Source organism: Bubalus kerabau, chromosome 19 (genome assembly GCF_029407905.1).
Source record: "Bubalus kerabau isolate K-KA32 ecotype Philippines breed swamp buffalo chromosome 19, PCC_UOA_SB_1v2, whole genome shotgun sequence".
NCBI lineage: Eukaryota > Metazoa > Chordata > Mammalia > Artiodactyla > Bovidae > Bubalus > Bubalus kerabau.
The window spans coordinates 19,879,880-19,898,528 of record NC_073642.1 but is presented as its reverse complement, the minus strand read 5'-3'; the positions used below and the strand labels follow the sequence as shown (position 1 = coordinate 19,898,528).

General features: G+C 47.8%; 1 protein-coding gene across 3 annotated transcripts in view; it reads left to right on the top strand.

Moving 5' to 3' along the window:
- NTRK3 (neurotrophic receptor tyrosine kinase 3) overlaps positions 1 to 18,649 on the top strand; it is a 425,220-nt gene that overhangs the window by 125,539 nt on the left and 281,032 nt on the right. For all 3 annotated transcript variants that reach the window (XM_055556823.1, XM_055556822.1, XM_055556824.1), the window contains exons 5-8: positions 12,849 to 13,006; positions 14,019 to 14,161; positions 14,792 to 14,933; positions 16,647 to 16,943. In XM_055556823.1, the coding sequence (XP_055412798.1) occupies positions 12,849 to 13,006; positions 14,019 to 14,161; positions 14,792 to 14,933; positions 16,647 to 16,943 (740 nt within the window). The remainder of the gene's footprint in view (positions 1 to 12,848; positions 13,007 to 14,018; positions 14,162 to 14,791; positions 14,934 to 16,646; positions 16,944 to 18,649) is intronic.

The following is an 18,649-nucleotide window of genomic DNA, read 5'->3' as shown; positions in this document are numbered from 1 at the left end:
ATCCTTTACCAAGAGGCAATGAATGACCTTGGATCCCTGCCCAAGCTGTTGGCCTTTCAACTTGTTCTCCTTCCAGCTGGTTAAGACCTGAGTTCAAGGAAGAGTCATAACCTTTTCTGACCCAGTTGGTCAGGAGAAAGAATATGTACATTGTCATGACAGTCCTGTATGTACCCTACTCGTCCTCATGGAGTAGGTGTCTACATGATGCTGAAAGAGGCCATTCCAGGGATGGGAAGGGCAGAGAGGGTCTCTTTGACAGTGTTGGAGGGTTTAGGATAAAACCGCCTTCCTACCTTAGGACTAGCCTTCTCCTCTGCTACGAGCACAATAGCTGTAGTGATCAGAGTTCATATATGGCTACCATATATCAGGTCATATATGGCTACCATCAGATGTACATCAATAAAAACTTCTGATCTTGAAAAAAAGGTGAATATATACTCACGTGCGTTCATGCTAAGTTGATTCAGTTGTGTCTGACTCTTTGCTACCCTATGGACTGTAGCCCACCAGGCTCCTCTGTCCATGGGATTCTCCAGGCGGGAAAAATGGGGTGGGTTGCTATGCCCTCCTTCAGGATATCTTCCCAATCCAGGGATTGAACCGGCGTCTCCTGTGTCTTCTGCATTGGTAGGTTCTTTACCACTAGCGCCGCCTGGGAAGCCCAAATATATACTCGTTAGTTTATAAAACACAGAGAAACTGGACAATGTCACAGAGATATCTCAGCGTCAGGTTGGTCCACCTGATGCACTTGTGTTCATTCCCATCTTTGTAGGTAGACAAGATATTAAAGGTAAATGAATCTGACTGCTTTGATCACCACTAATGCTGATTTCTGAGATCTTAGTTTGTTGCAGGCACTGTGCCAAGCAATCTATTGAGTTATGTATGTTATTTAATCCTTATAACAATTCTATCAGGTCAGAATGACTACTATCACTCCACCTTTGGGGACCCTGGGGTACTTAGCAAGGCTAAGTATCTTGGTTAAGGTCACCTGTTAGTTGAATGGCAGCATATGGACTCAAGATCGTGACTGTTATGCTCAGCCATCTCCCAACTTTTTCAGTCTTTTTTCAATCCAGGTGTGTTAGTCACTTAATCATGTCTGACTCTTTGTGACCCACCAGGCTCCTCTGTCCATGGGATTCTCCAGAAAAGAAAACTGGAGTGGATAGCCATTCTCTTCTCCAGGGCATCTTCCCGACCCAGGGATTGAACCCAGGTCTCTCCCATTGCAGGCAGATTCTTAACCATCAAAGCCACCAGGAAAACCCTTCCAATCCAAGGATGGATCCATTCTATGATAATTTTCAAACAAATGTGTGATTGCAGTTTTTCCTTACCTTGCTTTAAAACTGACCAGGGGCCCTGCCCTAAAGGATCTAGTTGGGGGCTCTCTTTCTTGAGAGTCTTTTATTTAGTTCTCTCAAGAACCCAGCCCTTTCATCTATGGGAGTCTAGGGACAGCATCTCTCCAGGGGACATCTTGGTCTGCCATTGTTGGAATTATCGAGACAACGTTCAGTGCTCCTTCTAAAAGTCACTGGCTGCTAAATCAATGGTTTGCTGCCCCTGTGACCTGTTTCTTGGAGTTTTAGAAACAGTTGTTCCGTGGATATATATTTAAAGAAAATGTCAGATTTCTCCCAGAGGCTCATGGGACTCTGCATTCATCTTTGCCCAGGATCAATACACCAGTGAGCTGGCTGTGACTTATGGTGGAATGAAGACGTTCCCTCCAGGCCGAGTCACTGTGGGAGAAGCACCATGTCCACGGAGTATTTTATTTCTGTCATATTGTTAAATAAGAAAGAATTATATTGGAAAATAAAGAAACCCCTCTCTGAGGGAGCAGTCGCCTGATAGGGTTTTTTTTTTTTTTTTTTTTTTCTTTGAGGAAGAATTGAATGTTGAGAGTGGAAAATTTATCTCTTGGCTGGAGGGGCCTCATGTTGGCTCTTAGCTGTGGCTGTGATTAAAATCCAAACAATCCCAGTTCCTGGCAAATGGAAGAGGGGGTCGTATTTTCTTGTCTGACTTCCTGATTAGTCCACATGGCGCCATCTGCCACAAGCCATGTAGACTGCCAGGGTCTGCCCAATGGAGCCTGCAGGCTGGGGTGTGGGGAAGGATTGGGTAGTTCCAGGAAGAAAGACTGTTGGTCCTAGAGGAGATGGCTCTGTGAACTGGGGCAGCCAGATCATCACAAGGGTAGAGGTGTGAGGCTTCCAGCAACATTCCGCAGGAACAGAAGGCTTGAATTGGGGCTTTTGACAGCTTCTTAGCACATTCTATTCCTTCGTGGGGGATCTCTGCCTGCCCCAACCAGCCCCTCCTCTGATCCTTGATAGAAGAATGAATGCTGTTGGGATTCCTCATCAGAAGGCTGAGTATGTATGACTTTTCTAGTAGCAGAGAAGGAGAAAGAAGAGATGTATATTGAGTCCCTAATGTATACAAGGACTTCCCCTGTGGCTCAGCGGTAAAGAATCCGCCTGCCAATGCAGGAGGTGCTGAGATGTGGTTCAGTCCCTGGGTTGGGAAGATCCCCTGGAGGAGGAAATGGCAACTCACTCCAGTATTCTTGCCTAGGAAATCCCATGGACAGAGGAGTCTGGCGGGCTACAGTCCACGGGGTCACAAAGACACGGACACGAATGAGCGACTAAACAACAGCAGCAATGTATAAGAGGTCCACTCTCATCTCAGGGAACAACCCCACGGCGGGGTGGGGATGTCCTTATTCTCCAGTTTGACAGATGAGGGGTTGGAGGCCTGGCCAAGTGAAATAACTGATCCGACATCACATGGCAAGTAATGGGAATTAGTACTGTGATTATTAGCATTGCTACCACCCAGGTCTGCTCTTTTCAAAGACCAGCTCTTTTCTGACCCAACTGAGCCCCACAGCCCGCATACTTTGCATCACCTTCCAGAAGCCACTCTCAACATGGCAGCTCCCCTTGGAATCAATGGGAAAAAAAATGGAATCCAAAGGGAAAAAAAATCCAAACAAGTTAGCATCTCAGGGCCCTCGCCATGTGCCAGACACTTCTTTCACTCATTTCTCATTTACTCTTGAGTTCGATGAAGGGTGTGGTCTTGGCTGAGCACCTGGCCCACTGCTTCTCACTGGTCCAGTCTGTTTTTCTTACTGATAAAAACTGGAAGCATCTTTCAAGACTTCATCAGAGTAGCCGGCAGTCTTCCAATGGCACGGGTTTGGAGAAACTTGAGTTGGCGTTGCACAGTGCTCTCTGAAGTCTCTGGTTTGGGTAAGATGGTGTCTTCCCATTACCAAGAAGATGGGAATGGTCTGATGAGAAAGCCAAGCAAGAATCAAAGAGATTGCCTCTGAGATAAAGAATGAATTTGAAAGAAAAGAAGCTTGGATTCTGAATCCCATGATACAATTTGGGCAAAGGCGAGAAGCATCAGAGGATATAAACTCACAGTGCAGAAACCCTTCAGAAATACCCTAAGGACCATTAGTGTATCTCCAACAGGCTTCTCTTAATACCCTGCACGCACAGAGCAGACATGATTAAAATAGACTGGAATATTTCATTTTCTTAAAGCAAAGTGATAATTACATCTGGTATAATTTGCAGATTTAATCGACTTGGTAAAATATTAACTTGGTTTCGGGGATGGCTTTGTGCTAATCCTGGCACTTTCCTTCTCCCAGTCCTGGCACTGACTGCTTGCCATGGCTCTTCAAGTCACTAAACAAGCTAGTTAAGGGGTTCCCTGGTTGCTCCGTGGTTAAGAATCTGCCTGCCAGTGCAGGAGACTTGGGTTCCATCCTTGGTCCAGGAAGATCCCACATGCCTTGGAGCAACCTAGCCCGTGTGTCACAACTACTGAGCCTGTGAGCCGCAGCCACTGAAGCCTCAGCACCTGGAGTCCCTGCTCCACTGCAAGAGAAGCCACCACAATGAGAAGCCCACACACAGTAACTAGAGAGTAGCCCCCACTCACTGCAACTAGAGAAAAACCTGTGCAGCAATGAAGACCCGGCACAGCCTAAATAAATAAGCTTCCCAGTTGACTCAGTGGTAGAGAATCTGTCTGCAATGCAGGAGACCTGGGTTCAGTCCTTGGGTCAGGAAGATCCCCTGGAAAAGGAAATGGTAACCCACTCAGATATTCTTGCCTGGGAAACCCCATGGACAGAGGAGCCTGGTGGGCTACAGTCCATGAGGTCTCAAAAGAATTAGACATGACTTAGTGACTAAACAAGGAGAAGGCAATGGCACCCCACTCCAGTACTCTTGCCTGGAAAATCCCATGGATGGAGGAGCCTGGTAGGCTGCAGTCCGTGGGGTCGCTAAGAGTTGGACATGACTGAGCGACTTCACTTTCACTTTTCACTTCCATGCATTGGAGAAGGAAATGGCAATCCACTCCAGTGTTCTTGCCTGGAGAATCCCAGGGACGGGGGAGCCTGGTGGGCTGCCGTCTATGGGGTCGCACAGAGTCGGACACAACTGAAGCGACTTAGCATAGCATAGTGACTAAACAACCAACAGCAAAATAAGTAAATAACAATCAGACTAATAATACTGTTATTATAATAATAACCTGACCTCTTTATCGCCCCTATAACTTCAGAAAGCATATTAACATAGGTCATCACTAACCCTCATGGTAACTGTGAGGACGGAAGATTGAACCCACCTGCTCCCCTTTATAGAAGTAAAAGCAGAGCCTTGCAGAATGAAGTTACTTGCTGTCTTCATATCCTAGGGCTGCCTGAACCTATTTCCACAAATTTGGTGGCTTTGAACAGTAGAAAATGATCCTCTCCCTGTTCTGGAGCCCAGAAGTCCAAACTCAGAGTGGCAGCAGGATACACACACTGCAGAGGCTCGAGGGAGAGCCCGTCCTTGCCTTTTCCAGGGCCTAGTGGCCTCCGGTGGTCCTCGGCTTGTGGTAGCACCATTCCAGTCTCTGCCTCCGTCTTCACGTGGCCATCTTCCCCACCTCTCTGTCTTTCATCTTTCCCTCCTTTCTCTTTCTCTCTCTCTCTTTGGCTGCACAGCATGGCTTGTGAAACTTCCCTGAGCAGAGGTTGAACTCCAGGCTCCCTGCAGTGACCACTGGGGAAATCCTTTCCCTCCTTCCTCTTCCATGGATACCGGTCATTGGGTTTATGGCCCACTTGATTATATCGGCAAAGACTCTGTTTCCAAGAAGGTCACATTCACAACTACTGGGACTCAAGGCTTTGGTAGAGGAGGAGACACTCTTCAGTCTCCTATGGCCCCCGCAAGGTGACACGGCTGGCTTAACTCAGATCTTTGGGTACTTTTTTAATGATCGGGATGCTGGCATCTTCAAATGCCCTTTGGGCACATTTTCTTCTGTGACAACAGATTTGGGTCTCTTCCGCATTTTCCACTACCTGGCACCAGGATTGCCACCCACAGCACCGATACTGCGGAGGGGAGAAGAAAACCAGAGTGATGTCTGGCGGGGAATCAGTGTTTTCTAAACACCCAGTCTTGGCGTTGGCTGTTCAGCCAAGTGTCTGTGTGCACAGATTCAGATGAGGCTGAGTTAATCTGCAGAAAGCCCCAGGGCCCCTGCAATTAGGCCCCAGGCCATCTTGGGGCAAGGGCTGGGTGTTGGTAATCTGTGCTCTGAAGCAGCTGCTGCTGTATTATTCATGGGGCTGCCTGCGTTATTGATGGAGCCCGGGAAGGCTGGCTTTAGGCTCCAGGAGTCTGTCCCTGAAGCCCTGGCTGAAGGCTGCACTGCTCCAGGCCGGACTGGATGGGAGAACGGACAGCTTCATTTAGACCCAGGACTTGCCCTTCTTTGTTTCTGGTCCATTTCACGGATTTTTTGTTTTTTTTTAAAAAATAATTTTATTAATTAACTTATTTGGGGCCTATGCTGGGTCTTCCTTACTGCGCGGGCTCTTCTCTAGTTGTGGCGAATGAGGGCTGCTCTCTACTTTCGGTGTATGGGCTTCTCACTGCGGTGGCTTCTCTTGTTCCAGATCACAGGCTCTAAGGCACTCAGGCTTCAGTAGTTGTGGTTTCTGGCCCCGAGAGCACAGGCTGAATAGTTGGTGACGCATGGGCTTAGTTGTTCCACCACATGTAGGATCCTCCCAGGTCAGGGGTCGAATCCATGTCTCCTGTATTGGCAGGCGGATTCTTTACCCATGAGCCAGCAGGAAAGCCCCCACTGCGCTATTTAACTCCCTCATCAGATTATGAAGATGACAGTGGATTTGCTCAGTGAGATGCTTGGTGCACTACTGTTCTGAGTCTCAACATGCTCTCTGCTGTGTGTATGTCTCGCTGTCCAGGAGGAGGGTCCAGAGGGATCGGGGGAGAACTCAGGCCTCTTCTGCAGTTTTCAGGAGACTCTGGATGGGAGGAAAGGAACACGTCTTGTGGTGCTTGCCTTCTGGAGGAGAAAGAGGGAAGGAAATAAACAAGCCATTAGCGTGCCCATGCCCGGCGGGGTCTTAGCAATGCCCCACATGTCTTACCAGCTCCTCCTTCTAGCCTCAGGGTGCTGAGGCATCAGCCTCCTTGCTGGGGGACACTCCTACGATGTGGGGAAACACAGGAGTGCAGGGCTCAGACCAGAGGCAGAACTGAATAATGCACATGTGACCTGAAGCAGCCCGGCCAAGCCTCTCACTTGTCTAGTATTTTCCACCCAGGTGGGTAATTTGTATTTTTACAGCTACTTAATAATGAATGACCACATCTTGTCAAGTAAGCAACTGGGAAAAATCAGGCTGACCTGGTTCAGTTTGCATATATTCCAGCATCTGGACCCTCAATATCCTTCCAACAGGGCTGACAGGCCTCTCCTTTCAGCCCCTGCAGTGTGAATCCCAACCAGTTCTCCGCTTCCCTTCCCCCAAGGCAGGCTGGGCAGTTTCTTCCCTCCAGAAAAAACCTCTCTGGTTTTCTCCTGTCTACATTTTCTCTGTTCTCTTTCTCATTTCTCAGCCACTGCACATGCATCTATCTTAATCCCAGGGCAAACCCCTCCGAGGGTCCTTAATTTCATCCCTCACTTTCCTGCCCTAGGACCTTCCCTTCCCCTCCCCACCCCCCGGCCCTACCCCCAACCCCAGCCCTGATATGTTTCCCTTCTTCCTTTCCACTGGTTTCTTCTCTTCTGTTTTTCAACCAAAGACATTTCTCTCCACCATTAACCTTCTGTGCCCTGGAGCATAAAACCTTGGGGTCATATTTCACTCTTTCCTTTTCTTCTACCTCCAATGAAACATCAAACACCACCTTGTCTTCCTTTATGATATTTGCTCCATTTTCCCCTTCACTCTCCCCAATTTGATTGCAGAATTCCAAATTTGAATGCATCCTTTTGAATGAAGAGTTCCAAAGAATAGCAAGGAGAGATAAGAAAGCCTTCCTCAGTGATCAGTGCAAAGAAATAGAGGAAAACAATAGAATGGGAAAGACTAGAGATCTCTTCAAGAAAATCAGAGATACCAAGGGAACATTTCATGCAAAGATGGGCGCAATAAAGGACAGAAACGGTATGGACCCAACAGAAGATATTAAGAAGAGGTGGCAAGAATACACAGAAGAACTGTACAAAAAGATTTTCATGACCCAGATAACCATGATGGTGTGATCATTCACCTAGAGCCGGACAACCTGGAATGTGAAGCCAAGTGGGCCTTAGGAAGCATCACTCCAAACAAAGCTAGTGATGTTGGAATTCCAGTTGAGCTATTTCAAATCCTAAAAGATGATTCTGTGAAAGTGCTAAACTCAGTATGCCAGCAAACATGGAAAACTCAGCAGTGGCCACAGGACCGGAAAAGGTCAGTTTTTATTCCAATCCCAAAGAAAGGCAATGCCAAAGAATGTTCAAACTACTACCACACAGTTGCACTCATCTCACACACTAGCAAAGTATACTCAAAATTCTCCAAGCCAGGCTTCAGCAATACGTCAACCGTGAACTTCCAGATGTTCAAGCTAGATTTTAAAAAGGCAAAGGAACCGGAGATCAAATTGCCAACATCCATTGGATCATAGAAAAAGCAAGAGAGTTCCAGAAAAACATCTACTTCTGCTTTATTGACTATAACAAAGCCTTTGACTGTGTGGATCACAACAAACTGTGGAAAATTCCGAAAGAGAGGGGAATACCAGACCACCTGACCTGCCTCTTGAGAAAACTGTATGCAGGTCAGGAAGCAACAGTTAGAACTGGACATGGAACAACAGACTCGTTCCAAAATGGGAAAGGAGTACGTCATGACTGTATATTGTCACTCTGCTTATTTAACTTATATGCAGAGTACATCATGCAAAGTGCTGGGCTGGATGAAGCACAAGCTGGAATCAAGATTGCTGGGAGACTATCAATAGCTTCAGATATACAAATGACACCACCCTTATGGCAGAAAGCAAAGAAGAACCAAAGATCCTCTTGATGAAGGTGAAAGAGGAGAGTGAAAAAGTTGGCTTAAAACTCAACATTCAGAAAACGAAGATCATGGCATCCGGTCCCATCACTTTATGGCAACAATGGAGAAACAATGGAAACAGTGAGAGACTTTATTTTCTTGGGCTCCATAATCACTGCAGATGGTGACTGCAGCCATGAAATTAAAAGACACTTGCTCCTTGGAAGAAAAGCTATGACCAACCTAGACAACATATTAAAAAGCAGAGACATTACTTGCCAGCTTTGTCACATTGCCAACAAAGGTCTGTCTAGTCAAAGCTATGGTTTTTTCAGTAGTCATGTATGGATATGAGAGTTGTACTATAAAGGAAGTTGAGTGCTGAGGAATTGATGCTTTTGGACTGTGGTGTTGGAGAAGACTCTTGAGAGTACCTTGGACTGCAAGGAGATCCAGCCACTCAATCCTAAAGGACATCAATCCTGAATATTCATTGGAAGGACTGATGCTGAAGCTGAAACTCCAATACTTTGGCCACCTAATATGAAGAACTGACTCATTTGAAAAGACCCTGATGCTGGGAAAGATTGAAGGCAGGAGAAGAAGGGGACAACAGAGGATGAGATGGTAGGATAGCATCACTGACTCGTTGAACATGAGTTTGAGTAAGCTCCAGGAGTTGGTGATGGACAGGGAAGCCTGGCATGCTGTAGTCCATGGAGTTGCAAAGAGTCAGACACATCTGAGCAACTGAACTGTACTGAACTCCCCAGTTTTTACCTCTGTATTCCAGGCTCTTAGTAACTGAGCAGCAGTTCTCTCATGGTGGTCCAGGGTCCCAGGGATCCCCAAGACCTGTACTGGCAGATCACAAGGTTAAATCTCTTTTCATAATAATCCTGCAATGTTATTTGCCTTTTTTTACTCCCATGTTCAAAGAAGTTTTCTAGAGGCCATGTGATGTATGCTAACATCCTTCCTCTGATGCTCAATGGAGTTTTTGCTAATGCATTCTTGTGTTTTTTAATTTCTAATATGGTAAATTATGATAAGTATCATGCACCTAAAAGCTCTTTGAGACCCTCAGTCATCTATCAGGGTGAAAAGGAGTTCTGAGACCAAAAAGCTGGAGAGCGCTGACCTGGAGAGCCTGCCAGCCTGAATGGTGCCTATGTGTGCGTGAGAAAAGATGCCTCTTCTGGGCAGATAGAGCCCCATACCTGGCACCAGGTCTGGTCAAGGGCGTGCAGGCTGGATTTCATCCCTGTTCCTCCCTTTGGCTGGGTGCTTTGAGACACGTACAAACTTCCCCACTGTACACCATGACCCTGTGTTTCTCAGATGTCCTAACTCATGTCCCAGTCTCCAGCTCACCCCCTCTCTGGTTCATCCTGTCCAGCATTGTTGGATTGCTCTTACAATTTTGTTCACATCACTGTCCAACTACAAGGACTCCAGTGGTTCCCACTGCCTTCTGGATGCGTTTCAAGCTTCCTGATGTGGCCATGAATGTCCTCCACCATCTGGCTTTCACTTGTCCTTCCAGCTTCATTTCCTGGTACTCCTTGACACAAATTCTCTGCCATGGTGCAACTTTGTTTTTCTTGTTTTCACAGTCCAGTCAGTAACAGGCCCTCTAATTCTTTCCCTAGTCACTCCCTCCACAAGCCCCCAAAGTCAGGGGTCCTGCTTACTCCTCTTAGAATCCCCTATCTAGCAATTTCTTGCCTTGTGATAGATGATGAGGAAGGTGTGTGAATTTTGGAGTCCAGCAGGCCAAGATTTGAGGCCCTGAGGCTTCCCCTATGATTCAACAAGTAAAGAATTCGCCTGTAGTGTAGGAGACACAGGAGATGGGTTTGATCCCTGGGTTGGTAAGATCCCCTGGAGGAGGAAATGGCAACCCACTCTAGTATTCTTGCCTGGAGAATTCCATGGACGGAGGAACCTGGCAGGCTACAGTCCATGGGGTCGCAAAGAGTTGGACACGACTGAGCACATCAATTCACTGTCACACACTAGCCAAGGGACTTTGAGAGTGTGACTTGACTCTTCCAAACATGAGAGGGGCAGTCCCTCATCTGTGTGGTGATGGGACTTGGCTGTCTCTGAGTGTAGCTGTGAGAGGCAGATGCTTGATAAAATTTAGTTTTCATCTCCTTTGCTGAATGAGTGTGGTGTGTGGAGAAAAATCACGGGCACTTTTAGACCAAGAGGATATCACGTGGGGGTGTTTGCACATGCAACCTTTGCTGTCCTGTTGGCTGGAAAACACTGATTCCTGCCCCCAAGGGTCTCTCTCTTCTTTTATTTTAAATATTATTTATTTATTTGACTGTGTCATGTCTTTGATCGTCGTTGTGGCATTCAGGGTCGTTAGTTAAGGGATGTTGGGATCTAGTTCCCTAACCAGGGATGGAACCCAGGCCCCCTGCGTTGGGATTGTGAAGTCTTAGACACTGGACCACCAGGGAAGTCCCTCTCGTCGTCGTCGTCGTTGTTGTTGTTTTGCCTGAAAGCTGGTTGATGCTGATGCCTGCTTCACTACTTTGGAATTTACCACCTATCTGAGTGGAGTTACCCAAGCGCCCCTCCCTCTGGGCATCAACAGAGTCATCCTCATACTGGCCCACAAAGAGAATCATGATCCAGCCAGGCATTCCGATTTATCAGTTGCCCTTGACCTCAGGAGTTTTACATCAGCTAATGCCCTTCAGTTGTCTGCTAATAACTCCCTTCTGGATGGGTGGTGAGGAAGGCCTTGAACTTGACTCTGCCTCCATTAGATGGTCTTCTTCACCGAGATGAATGGTCCCAGGAAATAGGGACTGATGATTCGTTTCCATTTCAATAGCACTCACTCCAGGCAGAGCCAGGCATGGAAGAGGTGCTTATTAAGGATTTTGTTGACTCTATGAAAGAAGAAAGCTGGTCCCAAGATGGGCTTTGAGAAAATGTTGGAAATAGCTAACCACCTTCTCTCCAAGGATAAAAGCTTCTTCCTTCCTTTCTACTTACCTTCCTTCCATTTTTCTTCCTCCTTTTATTCATTCAACAGGTATTTAAGTGCCAGGCTTAGTTATAGGTGTGGGGAATACAGCAGTGAACCTAATAGTCAATGTCTCTGACTTTGACGGAATTTAATTTTTATTTAGGGAGATAAAGCAAATAAATATTTATTTTTTAAACTTTTTTCTGTATCCATTTTGTATATACTAAATAGTTTGCATCCACTAGTCCCAAACTCCCAAGCAAGCAAATAAATATTTAAACTGCTACTGCTGCTGCTGCTAAGTCGCTTCAGTTGTGTCCAACTCTGTGCGACCCCATAGATGGCAGCCCACCAGGCTCCCCCGTCCATGGGATTCTCCAGGCAAGAACACTGGAGTGGGTTGCCATTTCCTTCTCCAATGCCTGAAAGTGAAAAGTGAAAGTGAAGTCACTCAGTCATGTCCGACTCCCAGCGACCCCATGGACTGCAGCCTAAGCATTGAAGAAGGAAATGGTAACCATAGGAGATCGAGGGAGCTGATCTCCAGATATGTTCTGGGTCCAAAATCTGTAGACAGAGAAGACAACAGGTGCAAAGGCCCTGAGGCAGGAGCATGCAGGTCATCCTGCTGACCTTGACCCACAGCAAGGTCAGTGTGGCTGAAGAAGAGGAGGGGAGGGTGAGGCAGGAGATGACAGAGGGTGGTGCCAATTCCATAGGTCTTTGACTTTGACTTTTGATGAGTTGGGAGGCCACTTGGAGGGTTTTGAGGATAGGAGCTTCCCAAAATGACATATTTAAAAGGTCTATTTGCCAGATGAGTTCAGTGGAATGGATTTTCTTTTTAATAAGTTTATTCATTTAGAAACTATAAATTTGTTAACTTCTATGAAGTTACTTCTTTGGCTGTTCAGTCGCTCAGATGTGTCTGACTCTTTGCAACCTCATGGACTGCATGCAGCACGCCAGGCTTCCCTGTCCTTCACTATCTCCCAGAATTTACTCACAACTCATGTCCATGGAGTCAGTGTTGCCATCCAACCATGCCATCCTCTGTTGCCCCCTTCTCCTCCTGCCCTCAATCTTTCCCAGCATCAGGGTCTTTTCCAATGAGTCAGCTCTTCGCATCAGGTGGACAAAGTATTGGAGCTTCAGCTTCATCATCAGTCCTTCCAATGAACATTCAGGACTGATTTCCTTTAGGATTGACTGGTTTGATCTCCTTGCTGTCCAAGGTACTCTCAAGCATCTTCTCCAGCACCACAGTTCGAAAGATCAATTCTTGAGTGCTCAATACTTCTTTAGAGATGCTGCTAAATGCCTTCTCTCATGGGTATGAGGAGCAGGTGGGGGCCCTTGGCTTCAGAGCCCTGAGAGGGAGCGGGGCCTCCCTTGGTTCAGGGGTTCCCTGAACTTGCTTCTCGCCCACAGGAGGTTGGAGCAGAACTTCTTCAACTGCAGCTGTGACATCCGCTGGATGCAGCTGTGGCAGGAGCAGGGGGAAGCTAAGCTCAACAGTCAGAACCTCTACTGCATCAGCGCCGACGGCTCCCAGCTGCCACTCTTCCGCATGAACATCAGCCAGTGCGGTGAGTGAGCCCCCGGCCCGGCTGGCTCCACGCCGCCCTCCCACAGACCCAGGGGCAGTCAGTAAAGTCAGTAAAGGAATCCAGGGCGTTCCTTCCCCACTGCCCTCCCAGCCTCGAATTCTCCACACTGGCTGTGGATCTGGCTCCCCTCTTACTTCCTGCTCTCTCCTGTCCCTTCATGAGCGAGCTGTGGGAAGGTTGGTTTCAGGCAGTGGTCCCCAATCTTTTTGACACCAGGCACTGGGTTCGTGGAAGACAATTTTTCCGTGGATGGAGGTTGGAGGGGTTGGGGGGAGGATGGCATGGTTTGGAGATGATTCAAGCACATTACATTTATTGTATACTTTATTCCTAGTTTGTTACATCAGCTCCACCTCAGATCATCAGGCATTAGGTCCTGGAGGCTGGGGACTCCTGGTTTCAGGGACGCAGAAAAGGGTCGCGTGTGTCCTTTTTGTGATCGGACCAGAGTCCCTGTACCCTGTCAGTTTCTTGTTAAGTAAACCTGAAGGAGTGCAGGTCCAGGTGTGGTCTCCAGGTCTCCTTTATCAGGACATCTAAGGGACTTTTAGAGAAGCAGATGTGTGGGCCTGATCACTCATCTCTGACTTAACGAGATCAGAGTGTCTGGGGATGAGTTTGGAAATCTGAATTTCTAGCGAGCTCCCCAGGGGAGTCTGAAGCAGATCCACGTTTTGAGAGCCAGTGCCCAAAGTGGAAGATGCCGTTTGACGTCATTGCTAGAGTTGCCTGCCTTGAGCAACTGTCCTCCCCTCCAACCCTGCCCCCCCACCATCCCCTCCACCAGTCAAGCCGCATGGGCTCACGTCCTGAGATCTGACGTCTGGAGCTGGGGTGAGGCTTCCGAGTCTTGGGGGTACATTTAAGAGGTCAAGCAGGTTGTGTTGGAGTCATGATTAGACAAGGCAGGAAGTGCCACCATTGCCCTCGTGGACAGAGTTTGGTCACAAGCTCTTCCTTATCTATGCACCCGCCCTGTCCTTCCTCCCAGACCTTCCCGAGATCAGCGTGAGCCATGCCAACCTGACAGTGCGAGAGGGCGACCATGCTGTCCTCACCTGCAACGGCTCAGGCTCGCCCCTGCCCGATGTGGACTGGATGGTCACCGGACTGCAGTCCATCAACACCCACCAGGTAGGCGTCCGAGCCTTGGGCCCTGCCGCCTATTAGTCTTAAAGAGCTGAATCATGAAGAGAAGCAAGAGATGTAAGAAGAAGAAAGAAGAAGAGGGGAAGTTTGTGGTCCTCTCTCTACAAGAAGAAAGGCAGAGACTTGGGTGCCACCCAGCTGCAACTTTTTCTGGCCAAATTGATCTCAAACAGACTATAAACATCTCTGTACCTTACCTTCCTCATCTGTGAAATGGGTATAATGCTACCATTCGCCTCATAGAGTAAGTGTGAGGGTTACTGAGCTCTTGACTGTAAAGAGCGTGGCCTTTGGTTAGTGTGTCTTCACCGGAAAGCCCTCTTTCACTTTCTGCTTATCTTTCCTTTTGATTCCTGCAGGTGTTGGGGAGTGAGGTGGGGGAGGCTTGTGGAAACTGTTTGATTATTGCCTTTGTTTTGGTGCCATCATCTAATTTTTCTGTTTTGAATCTTTTTTAAAAATTTTTATGTGATAAAGTATACATAACTTAAAATTTACAGTTGTAAACATTTTTTTAGTTATTATAAAATATTAGCTCTATTCCCTGTGCTGTACAATATATCCCTGTAGCTTATTTTATACGTCTGATGGTTGTCTGTTTTCTTGGGGTTTTAGACAAATCTGAACTGGACTAACGTACACGCCATCAACCTGACGCTGGTAAATGTGACGAGTGAGGACAACGGCTTCACCCTGACGTGCATCGCTGAGAATGTGGTGGGCATGAGCAATGCCAGCGTGGCCCTCACTGTCCACTGTGAGTGGACACCACTGTGGAGGGCGGGTGGGACCCTGGGGATCTCAGCACAGGAGGCTGGGATGGGGTGGGGCCACTGCAATGAGCGTGGTCCAGTAGGAGGGTCAGAAAGACTCCTCTGGGGCAGTACAGGCCAAGTCAAGTCAGTCCTTGGCTAGTAACCCCAGAAAGCATGTCCCTGTCCCACAGAAGGCGCTGTACCTCCAACTCGGATTTGCTCACTCCTGCTGCTGCTGCTGCTAAGTCACTTCAGTCGTGTCCAACTCTGTGTGACCCCATAGACGGCAGCCCACCAGGCTCCCCCATCCCTGGGATTCTCCAGGCAAGAAACACTGGGGTGGGTGTGCTCACTCCTAAGTTGGCCCAAGTCTGCCTTTTGCTAAACCTCTAAAGTTCTCTGAGGAGCTACTCCATAGAGACAGGGAATGGGCAAGCATACATATGAATTTTTTGGGCTGGGAAATACATGTAGTCTTACACACTTCTTGGTAAATTACTGCTAATCACACCAAAAAAAAAACCAAAAAAAACAAAAACCCTACCAGATATCTGAAGTTAATGACTTTGGTGCTTATCTATGCAACAAATGCAAGTATCTGGGGTCATTGAATGACCTTTAGTATGAAATTTTGGTTCTCTTTTGGCTTAACGGCAGAGAAGGCAATGGCACCCCACTCCAGTACTTTTGCCTGGAAAATCCCATGGATGGAGGAGCCTGGTAGGCTGCGATCCATGGGGTCGCAAAGAGTCGGACACGACTGAGAGACTTCACTTTCACTTTTCACTTTCATGCATTGGAGAGGGAAATGGCAACCCACTCCAGTGTTCTTGCCCGGAGAATCCCAGGGATGGGGGAGCCTGGTGGCTGCCGTCTATGGGGTCACACAGCATCGGACACGACTGAAGTGACTTAGCATAGCATAGCATAGCATTTGGCTTAACAGAGATGCTTTTAAGGGAAATTCTAGTGGGACTTCCTGGTGGTCCAGTGGTTAAGATTTCGCCTTCCAGTGCAGGGGATGTAGGTTCAATCCCTGAATGGGGAACTAAGATCCCACTTGCCTTGACACCAAAGCATAAAACAAGCAATGTTGTAATAAATTCCATAGACTTTATAAATGTCCAACATAAAAAAAATCTTAAAAAAAAAGATAAATTCTGCCAACTTCTCTTACATTCTTAGACTTTCTTTAGCCAAGAGGAACTCATCTCTTTAAGGAATTCTTAGACACTATAGTAGACTGAATGTTTATGCCCCCCAACAAAGGTCATGAGAAGGACCCTCCAGCTGTAGTGGATCCAGAAAGCTTGGGTGAAGACAGACATCTCTTCACCTCTTTAGGGATGGTGTTGGTGTTGATGGGGAGTGGGGGACTTCTGATTCCCTTAGTCTTTTTAGAGCTGATGGAGAAGAATTGGGGCTTCCCAGGTAGCAGTAATAAAGAATCTGCCTGCCCATGCAGGAGACGCAGAAGACAAGGGCTAGATCCCTGGGTTGGGAAGATCCCCTGCAGAAGGAAATGACAACCCACTCCAGTATTCTTGCTGGGATAATCCTATAGACAGAGGAGCCTGGTGGGGTACAGTCCATGGGATTGATTGAGCATGCATGCACGCATGAAGAATTGGGCTGCCCGCCCCAACTCCTGGAAGGCTGCTCCAGGACATGGGAGGTTCTGTGTCCTGGGCTTCAGCCGGCCTGTCCTCTGGCAGACCCCCCGCGTGTGGTGAGCCTGGAGGAGCCCGAGCTGCGCCTGGAGCACTGCATCGAGTTCGTGGTGCGCGGCAACCCGCCGCCCACACTGCATTGGCTGCACAACGGCCAGCCGCTGCGCGAGTCCAAGATCATCCACGTGGAGTACTACCAGGAGGGCGAGGTCTCCGAGGGCTGCCTGCTCTTCAACAAGCCCACCCACTACAACAACGGCAACTACACCCTCATCGCCAAGAACCCCTTGGGCACCGCCAACCAGACCATCAATGGCCACTTCCTCAAGGAGCCCTTTCCAGGTGAGGGTGGAGCTGCCCTGGAGTGGCTGATCCCTCCAGGCACTCAGGGGGGTCGGGGTGTGGGGGCTTGAGGGGAGAAGCAGCATCAACACGGATACCATCATCACCAGCAACACACACACTTTGGAACATCTTCAGCCACCACCTGAATTTTATGTAAACTAGATAAAGTCTCTGATGTTAGCAGTCACAGTAAAAACCAAGACCCCTTGGAAATACATAGCCATGCATGTAAGGGTATATGGTATTATGGTAGAGTAAGTAGGGGCTTGAGAACTGGACCCAGTCCTTTGTTTGTTGGGGGACTCTGGGCCTGATCATTACCTCAATACCCTCATCTGTGAAATGGGCATGACGGTACTGCTCCCATAAGAATCTTGTGACTTTTATTAAATAACTTAAAGTAGACAAAGCGTGTGTCACAGGCTTTGGTACCTAATGATGGTTTGATGACCTTCCGTGTAAGGGACTTCAAGGTCTATCTGATTCATCCCCATGTTTAACAGAAAAGTTAAATCTCTTTCCACTTGCTGGGTAGAAGCAAGGTTTTGCCTGGGGTTGAGGCTTCCAGGTCTGTGGTGGCTCCTTTCCTCTAATACTGTGGTGAGTTGATGGGTGGGGAGTTCCTGATGCCATCAACCTGGATGGTGCTGATGTCCAGTGGATGGGTGGGGGAAGGAGAGGTCATTGAAATAATGAAAAAATTTTGTTTGAATATTTTGGAGGGGAGTGTGTCTTTGTCTGGGCTGGAATATTTCAAATACCTTCCTGAAGTTGGAGGAGAAGAAAACACTCCAAGAGTTTAGTGAAAGTGGCTTCAGCATCTCTTGGTAGATTTGGCAGCTGATAAGTTTCTATTAGTGAAGTCATGTATCTTTGATGACCTTGCTGATTTCTGCTGGGAACAAGCTGGAGGACCTCTCAGCCTTCAATTCCTAGAAATCCAGGCTTCTAATGAGGTAAAGGGTAAAGCAGATATCAGTAAAGATATCAGTAAGGACTGATATCATGCACGCACACACACACACACACACACGGCAATGGAGGACGAGCACTGCAGCATCTGCTTATGTGAAGGTGACTTTACAACGTACAGATAACCATCAGGAAGCAGCTCCAAGGGGCCTTTTAAATCTTAGCACAAGGAAACCTGAACTCAGGAGACACTGAGAGACACTCTGGAGAGGCGAGACTGCCTGGGAAGCTAAATTCTTGCACGGAGTTCTGTGGAGCAGTGATGACGCCATCACTCGGGAGAGGACTGAGAATGTGCCAATGCTTGAGACCCTGGCCATCCCATATGGTCTGACATTTCCAACATCATTCCTAGTATACCCAGTAAAGGGCCTCAGGACACTTCCCACCTTGGGTCACACGGGGCTTTTTAAGAACTGGAAGAGTCCAGGTCGGCACTGTGGAAGCAGCGACCTTTAGATGCAGAGACGCTTTGCTTTTCGGGACCATAATGTCAGGCTAGGCTTAGTTGGCATTAAGGGCTGGAGTGGCCCTTTGCCTGCTCATGCCCATCTGGTGATTAGAGAATGGAATCTGCTTTTAAAGAGGAGGTGTATCAACACTGACGGGGGAAAGGCGAGGTGGGATGACCTGGGAGATTGAGGTTGACATGTATACACTACTGTGTATAAAATAGATAACCAATGAGAACCTATTGGACGGCACAGGGGACTCTGCTTAATGTTCTGTAG